Genomic DNA, 23,754 nt, shown 5'->3' with positions numbered 1-23,754 from the left:
AGAAAAATTTTCGTAAAATATATCATCGAGTTATTACAATTTTGAGATCTACTCTCAAACTGCTATTTTTTACGTTCTATTTATTGTAAAATTAGAAAATGTACACCTTTTGCTGGAGAATGATTTATATTCAAGTGTAAGAAAAAAGGGGTTTTTGTGTTATATGGGAGATCTTTTCATTCACCTAGACCCTTGTCACATACATAAAAGGGAGATTTACTTTTAGTGGATTCACTGCAATGACAGCCAGTTTTTGAAACGAACTGTTCGCGCACAATCGCTTTTATATCCTATGATATAGCGAACCGGGTTTCATTGTCGCATCAGGTGTTCACAATACATACTGTGACACGTACGACTTTCAACTTGTATTAGTAATTGAAACGATCGACGAATTTTATAACTATATCGTGATTGAGTTTCTATAACGAAATACCAAAGAAAACTAGATAGAAGTATTTGATATTGTCGAGATTTCGTAGATAGCGTTCAACAGGAATGTTATTAAAATTACTAAAATGTTTAAGTTCTTTAAGTTATTGGGCACAAGATTCAGTTTATGAAGTGGCCGTAATAAAAAAATAATGTGTGGAATTACCCACAACCCATCATCGGATCAATCTGGCATAATGCGGATATACAACCAAACAGAGCGGATGTGAATTATTGCCTTAATATGAGGTAGTTACTCGGAAACTGTGGCGCTTTTGGTGCGTTCCGTAACGTATTCTGTGGGGACATAAAAGTTCTCTAGAACCGTGATAATACGTTTTGACGTCGGATTCGTTTGTATTGCTTTGGGATTTTATAACGGGAGAAAGTTTTTATCTGCTACGAGGAGAGAAAAGTTGAACACCACTGATCACCGGGGAGCCGTTTGTACAATTCTCATTCAATTAGTATTTAACCGAGACAAACTTTATTTAATTCACTTTGATTTAGTTCAAATAAATCTGTAAAAAAGGTCATAAACTTAAAAAAATCGTTTTGTTACAGAAAATACTGAAGGAAGAAAAGCAAAGAAAGCAACAGATCCCGTCTCCAGAGAAGTCCGTTCATCGAATTTACACGTAGGAAATCAGGCTTTCCAGGTGGAAAACCAGGAGCTCGACAAAATAATCTTATTATCGGTACCCCGTGAAAAGTGTTCGTAGCCCGATTTATCTCTTGGTGCAAATATTTGCTCCTCAACGTCCTCTAACAGGACGAGAATTTTCGTTTCTCCTATCCACAAGATTTAAGCTAAACTTCCTGAAGAGCCCCCTTTCTGTCTTGAACCAAATTTAGCCAAACCTCAACAAACAAACCCGACCCAACACTTCCAAAAAATTCGGTGTTTTTTAATGATTAATTGGACATAGTGGAGGTTCTTATGAAAATCTCAATGCCGGCCACAGCAATGTTTTCCAAATTCAAGAGCAGCGCTCCTGCTCAAACACCGATCGAAACAAATCCGATCGGTCAGTTCTTTGAAATTGGGAAGCAAATTGCTAGTGCTGGTCCAGAACTTGTTTGGAGAATTCACGATGCGTACAGAAAAAGCGATGGAAAGGTAAGAAATTGTTATATTTTGATATTATTTGATTTTATAAAAGTTATATAAAAAGATATAAATTTTAACGATACTCGAATTGCCAATTACCGTTGATCGATATGATGAGTCGTCTAAAGAACAGTGAAAAACAGTAATTAAATGGGCGTTCGTCCGCAAAATCGCAGACTCCGATCGTTATCCGACCAAGTCAAGCGAAAATCCTGTAGGAAGGCGGAATTCGAAAGGTCGAAAATCGATAAATTTTTCGTTGGCTCATCGAAGGAATTCCAATTACCCCCCGTCTTAGTACACCCATCCCGCAAAAAACTGAAGGATGTGGAAGACAAATAAACTTCGACCCACCCCACAGACTTAACTCGCTTCGGATCGGCGAGATTAGAAACTTGATTAATACGTAAATCAACTTAATTCAGTTTCGTTGTTTATTTTTTCTAAGATACCCCATTTTTTCCAGTTTACCGTCAAAATGAAAAGTTTTAAAAAAAATTTCAAAGATTAATTAATATTGGATTTAACAAAATAAAACGGGAGGAAAAGCGGATGTTGATAATTGATTGTTCGTTGCACAAAAACAAAAATATTCTCGAGGGTATTTTTTTTTTGTAATGAAAATGTGTACTAAAAAATACCAATTTTAGTTTCCCGCTAATTATCTTGATGAATTATGTATGCAAAAATGAAAAGCGAATGGGAAAATATATCGCGTCCCAAGAGTGTAAGAACAATTTGCAGTTCATTTAGTAAAATCGCTTTTGACCGTAAATGGAATTTATGTTGTGTTGTAAATTATGTGGTATTAGGGAGAAAATAATTTTCAATTTATTTTATTATGTTCTTTTAAGCTGAAGTCGAGTTGATTTAAATCTATCGCTTATTTGTGAAGATTACGTCAAGACAAAGTAAAATAATACAAAAAATAATTACAAAAGTAAATTGCTTATATTAGGAGTTGGGGTGTTTAATTTCATATAATATAATAATAATAATAGTACTTTATTGATCGAAACTACCAACATAAAAAAGGTAAACATAGTAATATAAAAGAAAAAATAAAATAAAAGAAATTCTTTCTATATACAAAACTAATTACAATCGGCGGTCAATAGGCGGACTCCAGATTGGCATCCATCACGATGGATGCCATCTGTTCAACTCAACCTAGAGTTGAGAACGACTAATAACTACATATTCAATTATTTTCCACAATTAATTAATCAATTCAAATGATTCCCTATATAACCTTCCCATAAATAGATAACAATCCAAAGTCAGAGCACTGAGGCAGCATAAGGTTTATGTTGACGATCTGAAGCCGAAACAAGGTGTTACGCAAGTTAACTTTAAAGACGAATAGACTTATTTTTACATTCAGGAGGACAGGAATTATACTCCTTAGCCACATTATATGAAAAAGAGCGCCTAAAAAGGGCTTTCCTGTGAGCAAGAACGGCGATAGTATTTTTGTGTCTAAGATTCAAGTTATGAACATCGGTCCTATAAGGGATTTTATTATATAAGTAATGTGGAGTCCCCTTAGTAATTAACCTGTGCACAAGACACAAGAACTGACATTTGAATTTGTTTCTGATGTTTAACCATTTTGCAGTAACCAATGTGTGACTAATATTTTCAAGATAATTATAGTTAAAATCCATTATACCAGTTGTTTGATTCGTGAAAAGGTAATTAAATTTAATATTCTTAGTAATATACAGGGTGTCTCCGAAATGCGTGTACAACGGAAGACCACAGATTCCTTGGCTCAAAATAGGTCGATTTAAGTTAAGTTATCTATATCCAAAGTTGCTTCGTTTCGCCGCTAGAGGACTTCAAAGTTAGGAAAAAAAATTCTTTTATTTTTTATAACTCGAAAACGCGTAAATCAATTGAAACCATTTTTCAGAAGTGAGTTCCTAGGTTCAATTAACGTCTTTTTATGGTTTTTGATACAATTTTAGAAACACAGGAATGATGGAAAAGTCATGTGTTCCCGGATATTACTCCATATTTTTTTCTGGCCAGGCGACAATTACATTATAATAATTTCTGAATAGCTCATTTAGTTTTGAACCGTTTTTTGTCTCTTATAAGATTTTGATTACATAAGTGGTTAAGCCAGAAAAAAGGTATTTGTAAATATCTGCAAGACTTGTTTACTCCATTGTAGTTACAAAAGTTACCTCACCGTAGTTGGCACTGATTTCAACTAATTGCAATTTATCTTTAACGTGAATACAAGATTATTAATTGATCAAAAGCATGGGAATTCAATGATCCTAAAAGCATACACTGTTAGGAAAAAACGTAGCCGTATTTAGCTGTTTCAGTACTAGAAAGAAAAACTTTTAATCAATTCTAAGAAACAAAAGGTAACAATAAACTCAACAAATACAAACACAACAAGTAGGAAATATTTACAAAAATTATTCATAATGATCACCGTTTTTCAAAATACATAAATTTACTCGTCGTAAAACGTTAAATTGCACTCTGTCCATTGTTTCGCGATTATTTAATGTATTAAATGCTAACCAAAATTTTCTTCATAATTCCTCTTCGCTATCAATTGTAGAGGTATAGATTTTTGACTTCAATGCCCCCCAGAGAAAATAACCACACGGTGTAAGGTCTGGTGATCTTGCTGGCCATTTTATTGCGGCATCAGTTCTCCTTCCAATCCTTCGACCAGGATATTGTTGGTTCGCGGCGAAGTAATAAAGGTAACTTTTCTAACAAATGCGGTAACGACTGTCTTAATAAATTTAAATAAACTTCGCCATTTAACCGATTTGGTATTATTACCGGTCAATGATGTTATCGCCAATAATTCCAGCCCAAACATTGACTTTGAATTGATGCTGATGATGGACTGCTGTGATCATCGGTCAATAAAATCCTTCTACTAAAATGTGGGTCGTGTATTCTTTCGATTTGTATGAGTTGGCAGACAGTCAAACGTATTTCATGATTCACAGGTAAAAGCTCTTGCACTTTTTGAAGGTGGTATGGGTGTAATAATTGTTCTTTTATTACCCTATGGACAACATCTTTAGAGAACATCTTTACATCTTCTGCCACTCTTTCAAGAACCCTTTATTGATGTTAACTGACAGTTAAATGCAAAGCATACTAGAGTTATGTTTTATCATTGCAATAACACATGTATATCCTTTTGTTTCTTAGAATTGATTAAAAGTTGGTCTTTGTCGTACTGAATCAACTAAATACGGCTACGTTTTTTCCTAACACATTATGCTTTGAGGATCATTGAATGCCCACGCTTTTGGTCAATTAATGATATTGTATTCAGGCTAAACATAAATTGAGATTGGTTGAAATCAGTGCTAACTACGATAAGGTAATTTTTGTAACTGCAATGACGTAAACAAGGCTTGCAGATATTCGAAAATACCTTTTTTCTAGCTTAACCACTTATGTAATCAAAATCTTATAAGAGACAAAAACGGTTTAGAACTAAATGGGCTGTTCAGAAATTATAATAATGTAATTGTCGCCTGGCCAGAAAAAAAATATGGAGTAATATCCGGTGAACACATGACTTTTCCATCATTCCTGTGTTTCTAAAATTGTATCAAAAACCGTAAAAAGACGTTGACGTTGAATTGGACCTAGGAACTCACTTCTGAAAAATGGTTTCAATTGATTTACGCGTTTTCGAGTTATAAAAAAAAAATTTTTTTTTGCTAACTTTGAAGTCCTCTAGCGGCGAAACGAAGTAACTTTGGATATAGATAACTTAACTTAAATCGACTTATTTTGAGCCAAGGAATCTGTGGTCTTCCGTTGTACACGCATTTCGGAGACACCCTGTATATTAATAATATATATATTCTTAATTAAGTCTTACTAGTTTCGACCCATGGCCATCTTCAGAGACTCTACAATGAGATTAACAATCGGTCAATTTAATTACCGTATTTTCTCGAATGTAATCCGCACCTTTTTTACAAATTTTATGTGCTCTAAAATCAAATGCGGATTACAATCGGGTGCGGATTAGATTCGCAGTCGTATAGTTGCAATTTGGAAAATAGTAAAATAAAATCACATTATAACGATAACATTTTATTAAGGGTTTTAGAACGATACTTACATTTTTATGTATCATTTTCTTCCCATATTACGTCATCTTCGGATTATACAAAACTTCTTAAATGATGTTATAATATTGTTTTCAGGGATCGTTTTCCATGTCGCCTACACTCACTGAACAAGTTCAGAAGCTCCTTTAATTGCTCCCGGTTTTGTTAATTCTCGAGTTTGTTAATATACATATACATACACAGGTTGTAGTATGGATGTTATTCCACCAGGTATTATTATTGTGACAAGAAGTCTAAACCAAGGGCAATCATCTATGATTAATTAATATCCTTATTTAATAATCTTCCTGGTCTACGACTCCATACTTGTCTTAATCATTCCATCATCAGCTTTTCAATTATCCATCCTTTTTGTTGTGCCCTAACTAGGACCTCATTCGGGAAGTTTTTCAGATTTCAGAATGGTTTTTTTCTCAATAGTAGTAATGTCAGCAATTTTTCCCTATCACTTGTTACTGCTAGTGATAGGGAAAAATTGCATCAATGTGATCAATGTGATGCGCAATTTTTCGCAATCATTCGTTTATAAAGAAATTTCCCACACACCTCTTCTTTCCAGTGTGTAGTTGGGTGGCATATCCAGATATACTACCATTTTGTTGACATTTACAGTTTGAGACAAATTGAAATTTTCTTGAAAATCATTAGGAGCTTTTGGGAAAGTGTAGTTCTGCGCCTCAACGATAACACCATTCGGCGCATAAATCCCACAGTCCAACCTTAGCTAGTATTAAAAATTCTTAGTCCCTCTTTTCGTTTTTCTTTAGAGAACTAGAAAACTGCCTCGTCAATTTCATGAAATCGTCTCTTCTTTGCGATGCCTCACGATGCCTCACAGTCTCCAATAGCTACCTGGTCTTTCCGCAACAGCTGCAACGTTACTCTCGTTATCAGCAAAAATTGTACCAGCTTTCGGATTTCCCTAACGCTAACTTAATAACATCTCTTTAAACTTTGCTGTATAGAAGAACCTTTTAGATTTTTGCTACTTTTTTTTTATAATTACCCTATTATATGTATAATTATTAATTAAGCACACACCACGTTCGAGCTACTACGAGGGCAGTATATGAACGGAATTCGTGCTAGGCATTACTATTTATTTTTAAAATTATATTTATTTTCCAATTTTTTCTGGCTTGGTAAATTTAAAGTCTAGTCTAATAAAAACTCGTCGTAAGCAAGGTTTCTTTAGGTGCATCAGCGTCAGTCAACGGAAAAAATATATATTTATGGTTAACAACAAGCATCGCATCGTTTTGGTGTTGTCGAATTGCTCAAAGAAAGATGCGGATTACATTCGCAAACTAAATTTTTTTACCACTATGCATTTTTAAAATCGGGGTGCGGATTAGATTCGAGTGCGGATAAGATTCGAGAAAATACGGTATTTAACAAAAAGGTCTCGAAATTTGATATGAAAGTCGAATTAAATTTATAAAACATACAACAAATAAATATAAAAAATCGTATAAAAAATATAAAAGTGTACTTACGTCATAAGAGTTAACTAAGATGTCATATTGCAAAGTATCAAGTGTAATTGCAAATATTTTAAATAAAATTACTTTGAGGTTACAACAAACAACAGATCGACACGTTAAAAAGGAAGAACGTTCTGAATCTAAATATAAATCGAGTGCAGCGAAATAATACAGGAACAACTTTTTTGGTGTTGTGACGTTTTAGTACATAAGTTGTAACGGAAAAATAAGAAAGAAAACACCATTTTTGTAAAAGATGAAACGTAATTAATTTGAAAATAAAAGTAAAGCAACTTAAAATAGTTAAAAATTAGAAACAGACTCTGAGACAAAGAAAAAACATTGTAACTTATTTTATTGTAAATATAAAAAGGTAATCTGAAGTTGCCTGTATAAACAATTAGTAAATTTGTTATAATTTGAAATTTTATAAATGTTAGTTTGTTATGATATAGTTCAACAATTTTTGAACCAATCATAAAATGAAAGGGTGAGAATAATTTGGGATGTAAAATGTGGACTTTAAATTAATTTATAAAAAAAAGGGATAAAGGGTAGTAATGGTAGGTGTAGGGGAGGGAGGTGGGTGTTGGCCGCTGGGACCCCAAAAAGTGCGAAGAATGCATGCGGTCCAGATGCATTAATCCTCTGCATTTTGGGGAAAGGGGTGGAGAAGGAGTTTATAGAGTGGTGTTTTAGAACTGTAGATCTGCTCGTTAAGGCATTCAATTTGGGGATTTTTAAATTTAAACTTCTCTATCTCGTATTGTTCTAAAAGGTTTAATTTGAAACCTTTGTTATGTGCATGTAATAATGAAACATTTTGCTGTATGTCAAAATCATGCTTGTAATTAAGCATGTGTCTGCCGAAATTGGAATTATCGTTGTGCTGGTGCTCTCTAATTCTGGTTTTTAAGGATCTACCAGTTTCTGCTATGTAGGTAGCACTACAAGTGTTACATTGTAGTTTATATACCCCACTTTGATCTAACAAACCTATTTTGTCTTTGGCATTGAAAAGCTTTTGTTTTATGGTGTTGTTATTTTTAAATGAAATATTAATATTATAATTTTTAAAAATCCTTTTTATGTTATATAACTAATGTTGCCTGAAAAATTTAAGATCTATAAATTTTATTGTTGGTATTTTCGTTATGTGTTATACTTTGCAAAGCCGTAGATGAATTGAGATTGTGTTTTAATTGTAATTTATTAATGAACGAATCAATTTGATCATTGGAAAATCCATTATTAATTGCTATTGTTTTTATAATTAGAAGTTCATTGTTTTTATTTTCTTCTGAAGAAGGAGTATGAAAACATCTGTGAATGTAAGATCTAATGGCAGACATTTTATGTGAATAATGATGAAAATATGTTTGAGGAATTATTGTATCAGTTTGAGTTGGTTTTCGATATATCTTATATTCAATATTATTGTTAATGTTCATTAGTGTACTGTCTAAAAAGTTACGTTGTTTTTCTTTTTCTAATTCGACAGTAAATTTTATATTAGGATGAAAAGAGAAATCATGATTACTAATTTGAATGTCGTAGTGATTGTTCCAAATAATCAAAATGTCATCCACATATCTATGCCATAACAGGATGTTCTTGTTAATAGGGTTGTTAAGATCGAGAATAATATTTTCCATGTGATCAAGGAAAATATCAGAGGGGAGGCCACTCAGAGGGGATCCCATGGGTTAACCTTCATTGTAAACATAGAATTTTTGTTGAAATTGGAAAAAGTTCTGTTCTGTACAAAGTTTTAATAAATTGTAAATGTGGTTAACTTCTGTTAGGGGAATTTTCTCTTTAATGATATCTTTAGTAATGTTCAAAGTTTCTGCTATAGGAATATTTGTGTATAGGTTTGTGACATCAAATGATAAAAGTGTAAAGTTCTGTGGTAGTTTACTGTTTTTAATGCTATTGATGAGGTCAATTCTATTGTTGACGGTATATTTAGCTTTGAAATTAATAGTATGTTTAAAAAATTGAATAAGAAATTTTGATATTTTATATGTACTTGAATTAATAGATAAAATAATAGGTCTAATGGGGTATTTAATTTTATGTAATTTGATTAAAGAGTAAGCTAACGGTATTCTAGGGTTCATAGGTGATAACTTAAATGCATTTAAGTTATGTTGTTTTAGAAAATCATTAGAATGTTTTAATATGTTTTTCGTTTTTAGGTGGAATGATGTTATTGGATTTTTCTATATTTCTGTAAAGTTGTTATTTGTGAAAAATTCTAAGGTTTTGGAAATATAAGTTCTTTCATCTAAACAGACTAAACCTGCATTCTTATCCGCAATAATAACAACAATAGAATTTGACTTAAGTTTTTGTTTAAGCTTACGTATGGTTTTGGCTTCCTCCTGATTTTGTATTGAATTAATGATTTGGTTTTTTTGATCTTTCTTTTCTTTCTTCTTCAAAATCTCCATGAGATCCAATCTTAAGCGGCCCTCCTCTTGAGCACCGTTGGCAGCACTTTCTAGGTCGATAGCCAATTTGGGCAGGTCCAAATTGACTATCGACCTAGTATCGACCACAAATTGGCGTGGGTGTTATGGTGTATTTTTGTCCTTTATTAAGTAGATCCAGTTCTTTTTGATTGAAGTTAATGTTGGATAAATTGGTAATTCTCGGGTGAAATAATATTTTCAAGCTTACGAACGTCATACATAAAACGAAGACACCTATTTTGAATACGATGAAGTTCATACCTAGTTGAACATGGACCATACATGGCAGCACAATGCACAAAATTTGACAGAACTAGTGTTTCGCACAAACGTTTCTTTGTAATTACATTTAAAACGTGTCGGTGTTGATAGAGGTATCTAAGAACACCATATGCCTTTTTCACGCAAGCAGTGATATGGCCGCTGAATCGCAGATTGCTGTCGACAAGTACACCCAGATTTTTTGACTCAGGGTACACTACCAGCCTCTCTCCACCCAAAAATATACCGACACTATCAGAGTCCAAGTTGCCAAAGATTACTACTTTAGATTTAGTGGCATTGAGAGATAGTGTCATCTTGTACGAACAATCTAAAGTTGCGTTCAGATCTGCATTTATTTTTGAGCAAGCAGAAGTGAGGTGTTCCTCTGGAAAGATTGTGTAAATTTGGGTGTCATCTGCGTACATGTGTATCGACGAATATTGAATGCACTTACGCAACTGGGATGTATACAAGGAAAGCAATAAAGGAGCCAGAATAGACCCCTGTGGCACTCCCACTCTCACAGGCAGTAAGGATGAAGATACATTGTTCAATTTTACTATTTGAGCACGATTGGAACTTTCCAAAAGTAAACTAAAATATAAGCTAATAATTTGATTTTACATACTATTGACGACATAGAACAGTATGTAATGGAAATTGCAATTCTAGACTATTCCCATGCTTATCAGGTTTACGATGTTACGTAGTCGGCTAAAATTTTAGATTTAAGTAGTCACTCTAGTCTGACACTGAGACATCAAAATTTTTTTTCAAGGCCTTAGATTTTAATAAGGTAGAGAAGCGCTGTTATAGCCATATTCAGTACTCTTCAATTTTTTAAATTCGGTATCTTAGTTAAAAATTGGAATACATGCAAGAAAAAAATCAAAATAGCGTTTCTTAGCTCTTGTTGCATATAGACACATCTTCCATTTTATTTGTGTATCAAGTATTTTGAAACACAAAAAATAATTTTCAAAAGTAAATCAAATATCCATAAAAGTTTCCACTTCTGGCCATCATAATTTGTTTACGTAGAAATCAAACACAATTAAGTATAATTTTTAAATTTTATTAGGCACATAGATACATCAAAAGCTAAGGAGATGAATACATTTATTGTTTTTCAAATACGTCTATAGCACTGCGGAAAACGAATCTTTCGACCAATATTTTTCAGTTCGGGTTCTGGAAGCGTTCCAAGGATTTCTTCCTTTGTAATGGCACATTTGTCATTGTCTAACACTTTGAAATGTGTCTTAGTCTGATCTAAGCATTTTGGACATTGTACTTCAAACTAATAGTCATACTAAAATTATTATATAAATCCATTTTCATCGATATTATTTAAGGTAAATTGAATAAATATTACTTTTTATTTTACTGTTAATCGATGTATTAATTTAAATGTTTCCTTTACATGTTTCGGCTTATTAGGCCATCATCAGTTTAACGTTAATATGGTTGGGGAGGAATTGGAACTTTGATTTAACTTTACATTAGTAATAACATCAAGGGAACGATGTTCATTTAATTGGGACGAGATTTGAGGTTATGGACGTATCATGCAATGGTAACGTTCGTAAAGAAACATGTAAAGGAAATATTTAAATTAATACATCGATTAACAGTAAAATAGAAAGTAATATTTATTCAATTTACCTTAATAGTCATACAACACGCATACAATTTTTGCAACATACTTGTAATGGACCAGCCAAAATGTAATAGCCTTCCTTGAAAGAAACAATTCTTGATTTTCTGTCTCAATATCGTCAACATCGTCTAAGCTGCTCCCACTTTCATTTCACTCTTCTTCCTCCTCTTCATCTTCTAAACAGTTTTCTTGTGCCTTCTTCGTCTTCTTTACCTTCTGCGCTTCATCTACTTTTTTTTCTAAATTTTCCTTTTCTTCTTTCTCTCCATCTTCAGCTCTTCTTGAATTTTCTTCTCTTTCTTTTTGAGTTCAAAATATTCCACCCATTTGTCAGACGTAACAACGCTTGGAGTATATTCTTTCTTCCTTTTTCGTACGGTCGGTTTATGGTGTGGCCAAGGATCATTGAACATTGAGGCAAGAGACCGTTTAGGCGTGGCAAGTATACTCGACGTTGATGATGTTGATGGATCAACAATTTCAGCTCTGCTGTTGAAGTACAAATCCTGTAATTGTTGAGCAACAGCTTCATTCTCTTTTTCGAAGGAAAAGCCTTTTAGTTGACGAGGCAAACATTCTTGGGAATTTGAAGTTTGGAATGTTTGCATCACCTCTATTTCCGAAACTGGATTATTTAGTATCGTTGGTAATGTTTCTTGAGGGAGTGCAGGCACCTGAATGGGAGGGTTGAGGGCACTTGTTCCATCACTGTGTGCCTCAACTTCATTTGCTACCTGTAGCTAAAAGTAAAATAACATCAGAATTTCACAACAGCGGTCCCAATCGTAGTTATCCTTTCTTGCATCTTTAAACTGTTGAAGAAGACCAGGATCAATTTTAGATTCAATATATTTAGGATAAGGTTTCACATCTTCACCATCAGTTATTGTTTTAGCCTGTACTTCCCAAATAATTATTGTGGAAAGATCAATATTGTTGACATCAAACGGAAACAATCCAGTTGATCTAAAGCCTGATTTGACATTATCAGGCATTGTAGGTGATTTTGAAATTTTCTTTCATTTGACATTTGAAAAGTTCCGTATAACGTATTGAAATTTAAAATTTTGCTGACAAAGTACAAAAAACTGTCTAAAAATTATCAAAAATATTCAAAATGAGTTTAATATTATTTAAAAGCCCAAAATTTGTCCAAAATCATTTAATGTTGACTATGTATTAACTATTAATGTAATGTAAACTTAACTAATTATTTAAAATCGCAAAAATTTGCATTAACGTAAACGCATGTTCTTTCATAACTTTTTATATTTTAAGATTTTTATGTTTTAATTCAAAAATTGTTAACGGTTTTTTCGAGATAAAATTAGTAAAGTCATTTTCGATACACCATCACATTGGAAAACAAAGATTATCCAAACAAAAAAATTATATTTAATGAATATTCTGAAAATTTTTCAGTTTTGAACAAGTTTAGATAAGTTTAAACAATTTTAGACAAATTTTGTACTTTTAAATAATTTTGAACTAGTATACATAATTTCAATAACATTTTGATCATTTTGAACTATTTTGTAAAATTTTGATAATTCTAGATATAAACAATTTAGACAGTTTTGTACAAGTTTGACCAAGTATTGCTAATATTAGCCACATTTTGATCATTTTAGTCTTAATAGTTTCATTTTATTTGGTTTGTATGATACCAAAGTACAATTGTTTCTGAAACCAAACACACTTGAATACTCAGGTAGTACTGTAGGCTGAGTGAACTCTATAGGAAGTTGCGCCTTATACTTTCAAATTGATGTTATTTTGTGTTCTGTAATCAGATTTTCTGCAAGAAGTAACGAAGTAAACCAATTATCCATCGTTATGTTTCTTCCAATCCCAGAAATATGATTGGACAATATCTTGAGACCTATTTGACACCTTATAACGATCATCTTGTTGTTGCAAGTTTATTCCTGCATAATCTTGTACGAATCGAATCACACGTGAGTGGGATTGTTGCTAGAGGATCATTCTTGTCTGATCTTGATAAAATTGCGTGTGTATAAACTGGAGCACAATTAAAGGCAGTCCATTTGCGGTTTTTATTTAGGCCAGGCGCGCACAAGCAATTAAGTTGTGGCAACTTAAAAATCATCAAAATAAAACACACGGGGTATTTGAACAGGCGCGCACTTAAAACTTTTTAATCCCGGCAACTAAAAAGTTACATCTTGCCCTAGTTTCAAAGCGATTCAACTGTTGCCGGGAATAATACAACTTACACGCTTTAACCTGAGCACACAGACTGGTGATTATTCGGTTACTGCTACTGCATTAAAGCCGCTATAGCGAGACGATAGTATCAGGCTCAGAGAAAATCACCGTCCGGATCTGGAGCAAATAAGAGAAAAAAGTATGTGTACTTGGGCCAATTATTATTTCTCTCTAATTTCATAGAGAAGAGGGAAATATCGGGTAACATAATGTCACCACATAAACAGCGATACCGAAAATAGAGATCTGGAATTAATGCAGCCAGAGGTACAAAAACAAACATCAAATACTGCTCCTAATTAGACATTCAGTACAGATAAAAGAAAATCTACAAATACTTATGAGGAGTCATTATTAGACATACTCCGTGAAAAGAGGACGGAGGAAGTAGGTGAAGACAAATATTTTCTTCTATCGCTACTTGGAGCGTTTAAGAAATTCGACGAAGAACAAAACATACAGCTAAAACAGAAATTATGAACGTAATGAGTCTACACCGCGCTATTTCGTCTGCACCGCCGAGGCAATATTTTACTAACTTTGCATCAGGACTCTTACAGCAGTTAGTGTACTAACCTTAAGATGCAGTACTGTTTGCAGAACCCCATCAACATGAATCTTCGATATTAAAACTCGTATAACTCATTGTAAAGTAATTGAAGAATTTCCTAAGGTGGCCCTTTAATGATTCATAAACTTTATAACATTGACCATTGTCTCTGACTGATATAGGAATGAACCTAAACTTTTTCTTCTTTTGATAATCAACGCAGAAACATATGCCATGTCAGTAGCGTCATGTTGAAATTTAAGACTACAGCAACTATGCAGGCTATAGATAGTGCGCGGAGCGGAAATCTCATGGCAACTTTTTAGTTGAGCGATTTTTAAGTTGGACAACAATAAAGTCGCTAGTGCGCACCTTACGCGTTAAGCTGAGGAATGTTTTAGAGGTGAAGTTCAAAATCGAAAGACAGAAACTAAAGAAATAGTGAGCGAAGAATATTCAGAAGGTGAGTCAAGCGGAGCATTTAGTGGAGATGAAGACGAAAACGCAGCTACACATTCTACAAATGAATTGGTTGCTCCAAATAGAATGCTATGGCAAACCATCACGTCAATTTAAAACTCATGTGTATAACATTAAAAGACTTGCTGTAGTTACATTTTGAATGAGATACTTCATTGGCTTAATTTAGAAGGCAAATAAGGCTGTTAATAGCCTATAGAAAAATATAACATAGCGAGAAATAGACTTGGTTGAGCTTTATATATTAATGGGATAGGTGCTGCATGTCGGTTTTGAATGAAATTTGGATATGCCAATAAGAGAAGCTTTCTCGAGTTAGAATCCATTATACATATAAAGCTGGTATGGAAGTTAGATTCAAATCTTCTAAGATTTGAATGAGTGTCAAAGAAGATAAATTTGCGATGATTTCAAATTATTGGAATTTATTTTTGCAGTAGTGCAGAGATGGCATAACAGATGAAAATGTTACTATTGATGAACAATTAGTTCCACATCGAGCACGACGTAAAATCAAGCAGTATATACCCAGAAAACATGCTAACTGTATATTATAAGGTTTTATTATTGACTATTTAGTGTATGTTGAAGCACAAACAGGTGAAGGGGATCAGAAAAATTTTGATTTTGAAGTTGTCAAGTCACTAATTCGTACAATATATTCTTCTGGGCTAAATATGACAGGGAATAATTTTCTTACATGCATACCACTTTAAGAATACTTACTGAAGAAACAAATTACAATTATTAGAACTCTTCGCGAGAATGAACACGACGCGTTTGTGCTACTAATTGAAATGAAGTAAAATCAGGAGAAAGTAGTTTACTCTTCTACATTTTTTTAAATTTCTTTTCATCAGGACACCACTATTGTTGGTTATGTACCAAAAAACATAAATATGTAATTTTACTAAGCATAACGCATAAAGAAGCAATAGTTACCGAAGCGTCTAAAATTATCCCGTGATAATATTTTACTACAATAAAATAGAGGGCGGTGTTGACGTTATGGATCAGAAAATACGCACATATTCTTGTAAAAGACAGACAAAGCTATGGCTTATGGCACTTTGTTATAATATTATTGATGTTGTTGTTCATAATGGTTCATGAAACAGCAATTACAATGATGTAAGTAATTGCAAAAGGATGTTCTAAAGGATAATCCAGATTGGACTTTAGGATTTGTTCTTTGAATGAAACATAAAATATTTGAAAAATCCGAACTTTTTATTAATAGTGTAAAGTATAGACTTGGCAATTATGTATGAAATATGATGTCGTCCAAATGTGCTCCACGGCTCTGCTCACATGATACTATTATTTTAGCAAAGTTTTCCGCAACAAGTTCCAATATATGCAGATTTTCTTGAATAGTATGTTTATTTTTACTACCTCAGATGCGACAATTTTGGCGATTCACATACCCATTCAAATGAAAATGTACTTCATTGCTCTATATGATTTTCTTGCAAAAATCAGCATCTACTTCTTTGTTTTGTGAAACCCAGTTCACAAATGTGCAACATTTCTGGTGGTCCGCTGGTTTAAGTTTTTGGGTCAGTTGAATTTTATACGCTTTTAATAGCAGGTCTCGTTTTTAAATTCGTTGAGTAGTGCCATATGAAAGATTCAATTCCTGTTAATGGTGACGGATTGACGTGCTTGGTCCTTCTTGCACACTATGACATATACGTACAATATTTTCATCTGAACGTCCCCTCCGTTTAATTTTTTGCAGTAAATCACGAATTGCACACTCACTTCGAACATTATTGCGTTCAAACAGTGGTCGAAGTTTTTTTGCGCGTCATCGTAACTGATCGCCTGTTTTCATAGTAAACTTGCACGATATTTAGGCGTTGCTGACTTTCAATTTGCTATGTGTTCAGATACCCACTGTTGAAATGCAAACTTCCAACATTCATAGAAGGAAAATGGCGCACAATTCAAATTCTAAAGCAGGTAATGATATATTACAAAGAGAAGTCAAAGAAATTATGAAAAATTTTATCAAGTTTCCAAGCGATCAAACCATCACCGATAATCTAAAACACAAAAGGTGTTACATGTGTCCCTCAAACAAAGACCGAAAAAATGCTGTAATATATTGTAAATATGAAAATAATACTTGCGATGAACACAAAAATAATGTAAAGGGATTAATTGTACTCTGTAACAATAAAACATACGTTACAGATCTGTAAACATTACCAGCAATAATTTTTTTTCTACAAGTTACACTTGAATGCAAAATTTAGAATAATAAAGTGAGTTTATCAATACAGTTAGAGCACCTGTTTGTTGATTAAAAGAAATTTTTGCTGTTAAAATACACGTGGAATGCCGAGGCCCGGACCATGTAAATGTGGGTTAAAAGTTATAGTCTTTATATAGATCAACGAAGCTTTTTAAGTCTTATTTTTTTTTATAACTCTCAAATATTTAATATATTCGAGGGTCTTAATCTGTTGTGTGTGTATAAATTTATGGAGAATATTCATTGATTAAGGAATTAGGGGTTGGAATTTAGATGGGTTGGGTTGAAATTCCGTTTATACAGTGTTTCTCAAAAGTAATAGAAAAATTTTGTTGATACATTAATAAAAACTACGGCTTGTATTTCAGCATTTCAATAAAAGAGACAGTAAGGATACTTGATAAAACTAAAAGAAGTGATATTCTAATAATAATCGGTTTTGAACGTAGATGCAACGAATTCCTAACATTGTTTATCATAGAACACCAGACTATATTGAAGTCGTGTGGTGGTTCGTGAATTTAAACACTATTGAAAAATTGAAATTCATATTATGTAGTGCAAGTGAATAATGCATAACAACAGAATTGGCAGTGAATTCACTCAATTATTCACGAGAAATTTTCCAGCTTCAATAACTATTCTGCAAGAGAAAATGCTCATGTATAATATGATGACCTGCACAGAAAAAAGAAGGTTCGAAATATTACTGTGCAAGGATTGACTAATGACGGCGAATGAAAACAATTATCTCAGTTCAAAATAATCATGAAGGAGAACATAATTATAAGGAGAACAGCGTTAATGATTAGAGCAACAAGTACGGCATAAAGTAAAGCGTCGATCTTACATATTTATTATCTGCCACGAAAAATATCACTACTCCCAACTAATCAACAGCACAGCAAAACGTGCAATTACATCATTGTATTAGTGTGACAACTCCAGACTTACTCCATACTCCAGAGTAAAATTGGAAATGTCATAAACATTTCCAGTAACTAACGGCTTTATACAAGATTGCTACTTGTCCCCAACACTCTTTAAAATTTTTCTGAACGAAGCACTGAAGAGATGAACAGGATAAAGAGGATCTGGAATTTAGGTCAAGGAAACTTTCGAATTTTAACTTTTACTGCTCCTTTATCCTGTGTCATCGGTTTCTGGTGTTGGTGTTTTCTGCGGCTGCTCTTGGGCCTTCTTACGTGGTTAATTGTCTGATTATGGGTTTTTATATTTTTACAATTGACCGCATATGCGGACATAACCTCTAACTTGTAAGCTTAGGTTGAGTTTTAATCTGTAATGTTTTGACCCTAACACATATTTTCAACTGTTCTTTTGAACAGTCTATATTTCCATCAATCTGGCGAATCGCCTATGTTATTCCTATCGCAAAAATTAAATCTCCGTCCCATGTTGGTGACTTTCGACCCATTTCTATTCTATCTACGTTGTTAAAAGCTATTGAACGTTTAGCTTATTTGCAGATTCAGAAATATATTGAGGAGTTTAAGCTGATTAACTAGTTCCAGTCTAGTTTTCGTGAAGGGCATGGTACTATAGCACTTATTAAGATCACCGATGATATTAGATCTGCGTGTGATAACCGTTGTGTTATCTTGCTAGTGTTACTTGATTTTAGTAAGGCCTTTGATTCTGTGGACCACGCCCTTCTGTTAACTAGGCCTTCTGCTATTGGTTTTACTTCTTCTTGTGTATCTTGGTTCCAGTCCTACCATTCTTTACGTCTTTACCTAGTCTTTACGTGTCCGCGTGGAATCTGTACTCTCTTCTCCTGTTGACATCAAATGTGGAGTTCTCCAGGGCAGTGTGCTGGGTATTTTGCTCTTCTCAATTTTCATAAATTCTATTAGTGATGGTATCTCGTGTAACTATTATTTGTATGCAGATGACCTTCAACTTTATATTTTGTCCACTGTTAACCTCCCAGATGCATTGTTGCATCTTAACAACGATCTTTCTAGCATGCTTGACTGGTTTAGACGTCATTTACTTAACCCGAATCTAGGTAAAACGCAAGCTATTGCATTTCGCACTCGCCCCTTGCTGGCACAATTTAATTCCTTAACTACCCTTCAACTGACGCTTGGCGACGCCATTATTCTGTTTTCTAATACGGTCAAAAATCTTGGTGTGGTAATGGATTCGGCAATGTCTTGGCGGCCACAAGTTCAGGGAGTCTGTAAGAGGGTTTACTTCTGTTTCCATACTTTGAAAAAACTTCGCTGCTACTTTCCTCCTGTTGTACGTCGTAATCTTTGTTATTCTCTCATTTTCCCACACATTGATTATGCCGATACTGCGTATCCCAATTTTTCCGCAGCCCTTCGGGGTAAATTGGAAAGACTTTAGAACAATTGCATACGGTACATTTTTGATTTAGGAAAGTTTCTGCAGATTACTCCATACCACAACAACCTGCAGATGATGACTTGCCAGAGTCGTAGATCATTTCGTATGCTTACTATGTTGTATTTGCACTCCTTATTTGTCCGATGCCTTTCACTTTTTTAGCATGACATGACTTGCCCACTCGATCAATGTCGGACTCTACACTCATGTTTCCAGTCCATAGTACTGAAATCTACCACAGATCTTTTACAGTGCAGTCGATTGCGTTGTGGAGCGATTTGCCTGCCGTTGTTCGCAATGCAGCTAGTTTAATAAGTTTTAAAAATGCCTTGATGCGCTATCTGCTATCTCTTCAACTATCTTCTTCTTGACCTGTACGTGTTTGTTTTCTTCTCTAGTCTTCCTTTCATCTATATTTTACTGCACTTTTTTGTATCTATTTTCTTCCTTGTAGTAACTGACTGTCGATCCGTTACATAACTCAAATATGCTCATTCGCTCAGTCCTATTAGCACATCATTTAGTATTATTTTTTTGGTAGCCATAATTATTTATTTAAAATTACATATGCACTGTTACCAGTTGGGTCTCTTGGAAGATATCGCTTATTGCGATAAATTGATCCATTTGCCTTGATGTCTATATTTGTTATGAATGTATATATTTATGGAAATACTTGTTTTTGAGGCAATAAACATTATTATTATTATTGTACATAATATTTAAATGGTAATATTAAACTTTTTTTTGGGGCCCAAAAATATAGAGCGCCTCGGGCCCACAAAAGGTGTGATCCGGCCCTGAACAGTATGCAAATCATTGAATAAAAGTAAACTTATCTTTAAATCGTCAGTTATTTATAAAACTTTGTACCTACTAGGACACGTTAAAATATTGTACAATAACCTAAAAAACGATTACTTTCTGTTTTTGGGTTTGCGGTACTTCTTTCCTTGATAATTATCGTTTCGTTTATTTCGTTTCATTTCGTTTTATTTCGTTTCATTAGTATGGAATGGTGAGGTGGTGTTTGCCTCACCATTAATCGTGTATGGAGAAAATGCCCAAATAGATACCCCAGTTTTTATTGACGAGAGATGTCCATTTGGTGCTGGGTCTGTAATGGTTTTCTCAAATATGATTTCATAATCCCGCATTAAGTTGATCTCTATACAAAATAGTTTTTTGGTACCTCACAGGTACTAGGATCTTCAAAATCAATTAATGCTTTTATGGTCAATTTAATAATACTATAAAATAGACCACACTAGAATTGTTAGTGAAGATCTGGTCAATTAGAAATTAGAAGAGAGGAATTAGCCAGCTTCAAAAACTGCGTAATAACATCGATCACAATGTGATTCTTAATTTAATCCAAAGTATGCCTCGATAAAAAAAATAATTCTTAACTTTGTACGGGTTTGCCAAATTGTATATTAGCAATATTTAATTCGTTAACGTAACTTTTATTTAGATAAACTAAATAAACTAACTTTTAGATAAACTAAATAAAAATTAATATTAAAAAAAAATTCATTCCTTTTCCTTCATCTTTTTTGTAACTGAAAGGTATACATTTTAATTATTTTTCTTTTAAAAGATTGTTTAGATAACTTTAACGAAAAAGTTTTTAGCTCGTTTTCTTAAGAACTAACTACATTAAGGAATTTTCATTCCTTATTCAGTTTTGAATAACGAGAAAAGTTATCGTATTGTGTTGCTAATTATTTACAGCTCAAACTTGAACAATGGAACAATACATTTACTTTTGTAAAACAGAAAATAAATAATCAAAATAAAGGTAAACATATCCCAGGTTGTTCTCATTCCTGTAACATCATATATTTCAATTAAAACAATTACAACCGCAGTACGAGATAATACATGGAGTAAATGGGTCTCCCAGGGGATAACATTCCGCGCACTTCAATGCCCATTCTCCGGAAATTATGTTTAATCTACGTATGTTCCTTAAATTATTTGCGGTTCTAAAGTTGATCTAATATGTAAATTTTTGTTGGTTTATGTATTTATAGCAATAGTTTTTGTGTTAGGAGAAGTGCAATTATTTATCTGTATTAGACTGTTTTCATTGTTCAGTGAGAACAAAATATTTTCAACATTTCCTCGGAAAGTTTTAATTAAAATTTTAATTACAGCATGTTAACTGGAATTTAGACATTGCATAGAAGAAGTCATTTCATGCGATTCACAACTCTACAATAAAAACTGCACTGAATTATTTCAAAATAGGTACTAGCCATTTCATTACACCACAACAAACATATTGTTTCGCAATAATAGTATAAAAATAAGTTAACGAATGCTATAAAATCGAATTCCCAGTATGGTTGAATATTTTCGACTATATCAAAATATTTTATAAAGTAAAATGGAAGGGAAAGCAAAACATAGTCGAGCGTTTCGTGAATATTTCAATGGGTTGCCGGGTTGTAAATTCCGGCGTGTACGACCAATGGCTTGCTTCCATTTTGACAAAAAACCAAGTCCACCCTCGTGCAATTTTTAGCAACCAAATGGATTGAGCTCGTTAGAGAAAGGGGAGCGAAAGCAACGATGAAATACGCAACCGTAAAATTTAAACTGAAACAACCTCGCTCTTTCGAGATTACGGAACAAAAATAATCGAGATTTTACCGTTTAATTTCTAAATTTATATTTTATTAAAAATTGGGTCACGAAATATCGCATTATAAATATTCAGGGAAATAAATACAAAAAAAAAATAAACACAAAGCTCTTTTGTTTTCACCCCTCTAGGGAGGGTTTAAAAATTTAATATTATTCGTAACGGTAGCTATTTTCACAGTTCCATTCAGTACGATAAAAACCTCTCAATGGCGTCTTATCTAAATATCTTCGTCTTTGTCTTACTCGAGCATCGAGAGGAAAATGAACGATATGTACTTTATGAGAGTGCTTGTAAAGGGTTCTTTATTAATTTACTCCTTGAAAGAGCAGTGTATACAGTAGATTTTAAATTTCGTTTTACAATTGTGTCGAATAAATAAAATGCAGGAAATATGATAAAATTATTGAATGGAAATTTAAACGAATTAGTGGCCACAAATTTATAAATTTTAGTGCATGTAGTTAAAAAATTTACGATTTTTAAAACCACAAAGTGTAAATAACCATTCCAAATTCTCATTTAGTTTTATTTTAAAATATTGGAGATATAAAATAAATGTTCTTTCAACAGTGTATTATTTAACAAAAAGAATTGTTTCAATAAAATACGTTTTATTGAATCCAATGATAATCTTTGTGGTAGGGGGAGGATGAATTGGCGTGAACATAAGATATTGCCTGTGGAAATGACGTGGTAATAATGTCGATTTCATAGTTGATTTGCTACTTCCGTTGAATAAAAGGAAATGCGTTCGAATGAGATATCAATTTAAAGAAATCTATTTCAATATAAAATGCCCTTTATAAGGAAAGAGACTTTAAGAAATAAAAGATTTAAATGAAATCACAAGAAAATTATAATAAATAACTCAATTTTTTTCTTATTTTATTTAAAAGATTACTTTAATTGTTCAATTTTTATATGTAATTATCAAAAGAAAACCATTATATCAGTAATTGGCGAAAAGATGAATCGATAAATAAATAAATAAATATTGAATAATTTAATGTGATACGTTATCCTACTTAGAAGATACAAATTAAGTTAATATTATTATTAAAGTATTACTGTCACAGATGGCAAACTTAAAGATAATATATATGAGAAACTGCGAAAATGAAGATGATTTTGAATACAGTAAATAAAAAGTCGGTGAAAAGAAACACAAATTTTATTGTTATAAAAGGCAACTCAAAAAATTTAAACTCCCATGGGAATTTCTATTTTGATCTCCACATATATCAGAATACAGGAACGTAGTTTAGTAAAGGCAAGATGCAATTTGATTTGGTCCTTATCCAGCAACTTATCCTATAAACAGGATGTTTCTATAAGTCGTGGCATAATCTTAATCACAAATACTAGAGTGAAAATGATGATGATTCGTGTAAACATTTTTGATCTAAACCCATAAATGGCTTAGATATGGGCCTTCAAAGTTAAGAAATTTTCAAACATTTTCTTAATTATTTTCAATATGGTTTGTCTTGAAAGACTAAATTTGGCAAACAGTGCAATGTTATCATAAGAAATCATTTAAGATCACTGTTGGAAATATCGACCCACGATAAACTATACAATGCTATACAGGGTGTTATTCATGTCATAAACCCTTACATTTTCCAATTGATTCTAAAAGTCT

The 23,754-nt window shown here is 32.9% G+C and overlaps 1 protein-coding gene across 4 annotated transcripts in view; it reads left to right on the top strand.

The window, feature by feature from the left end:
- Positions 1 to 23,754, top strand: part of LOC111415637 (SCY1-like protein bma) — a 265,493-nt gene that overhangs the window by 77,411 nt on the left and 164,328 nt on the right. For all 4 annotated transcript variants that reach the window (XM_071197964.1, XM_071197963.1, XM_071197957.1 and 1 more), the window contains exon 2: positions 997 to 1,552. In XM_071197964.1, coding sequence (XP_071054065.1) covers positions 1,373 to 1,552 — 180 coding nt within the window. In that variant the 5' untranslated portion in view covers positions 997 to 1,372. The remainder of the gene's footprint in view (positions 1 to 996; positions 1,553 to 23,754) is intronic.

Source organism: Onthophagus taurus, chromosome 1 (assembly GCF_036711975.1).
Source record: "Onthophagus taurus isolate NC chromosome 1, IU_Otau_3.0, whole genome shotgun sequence".
In the NCBI taxonomy this organism is placed as follows: domain Eukaryota; kingdom Metazoa; phylum Arthropoda; class Insecta; order Coleoptera; family Scarabaeidae; genus Onthophagus; species Onthophagus taurus.
Note: the sequence above shows the minus strand (reverse complement) of the source record. Positions and strands in the feature narration are given on the sequence as shown.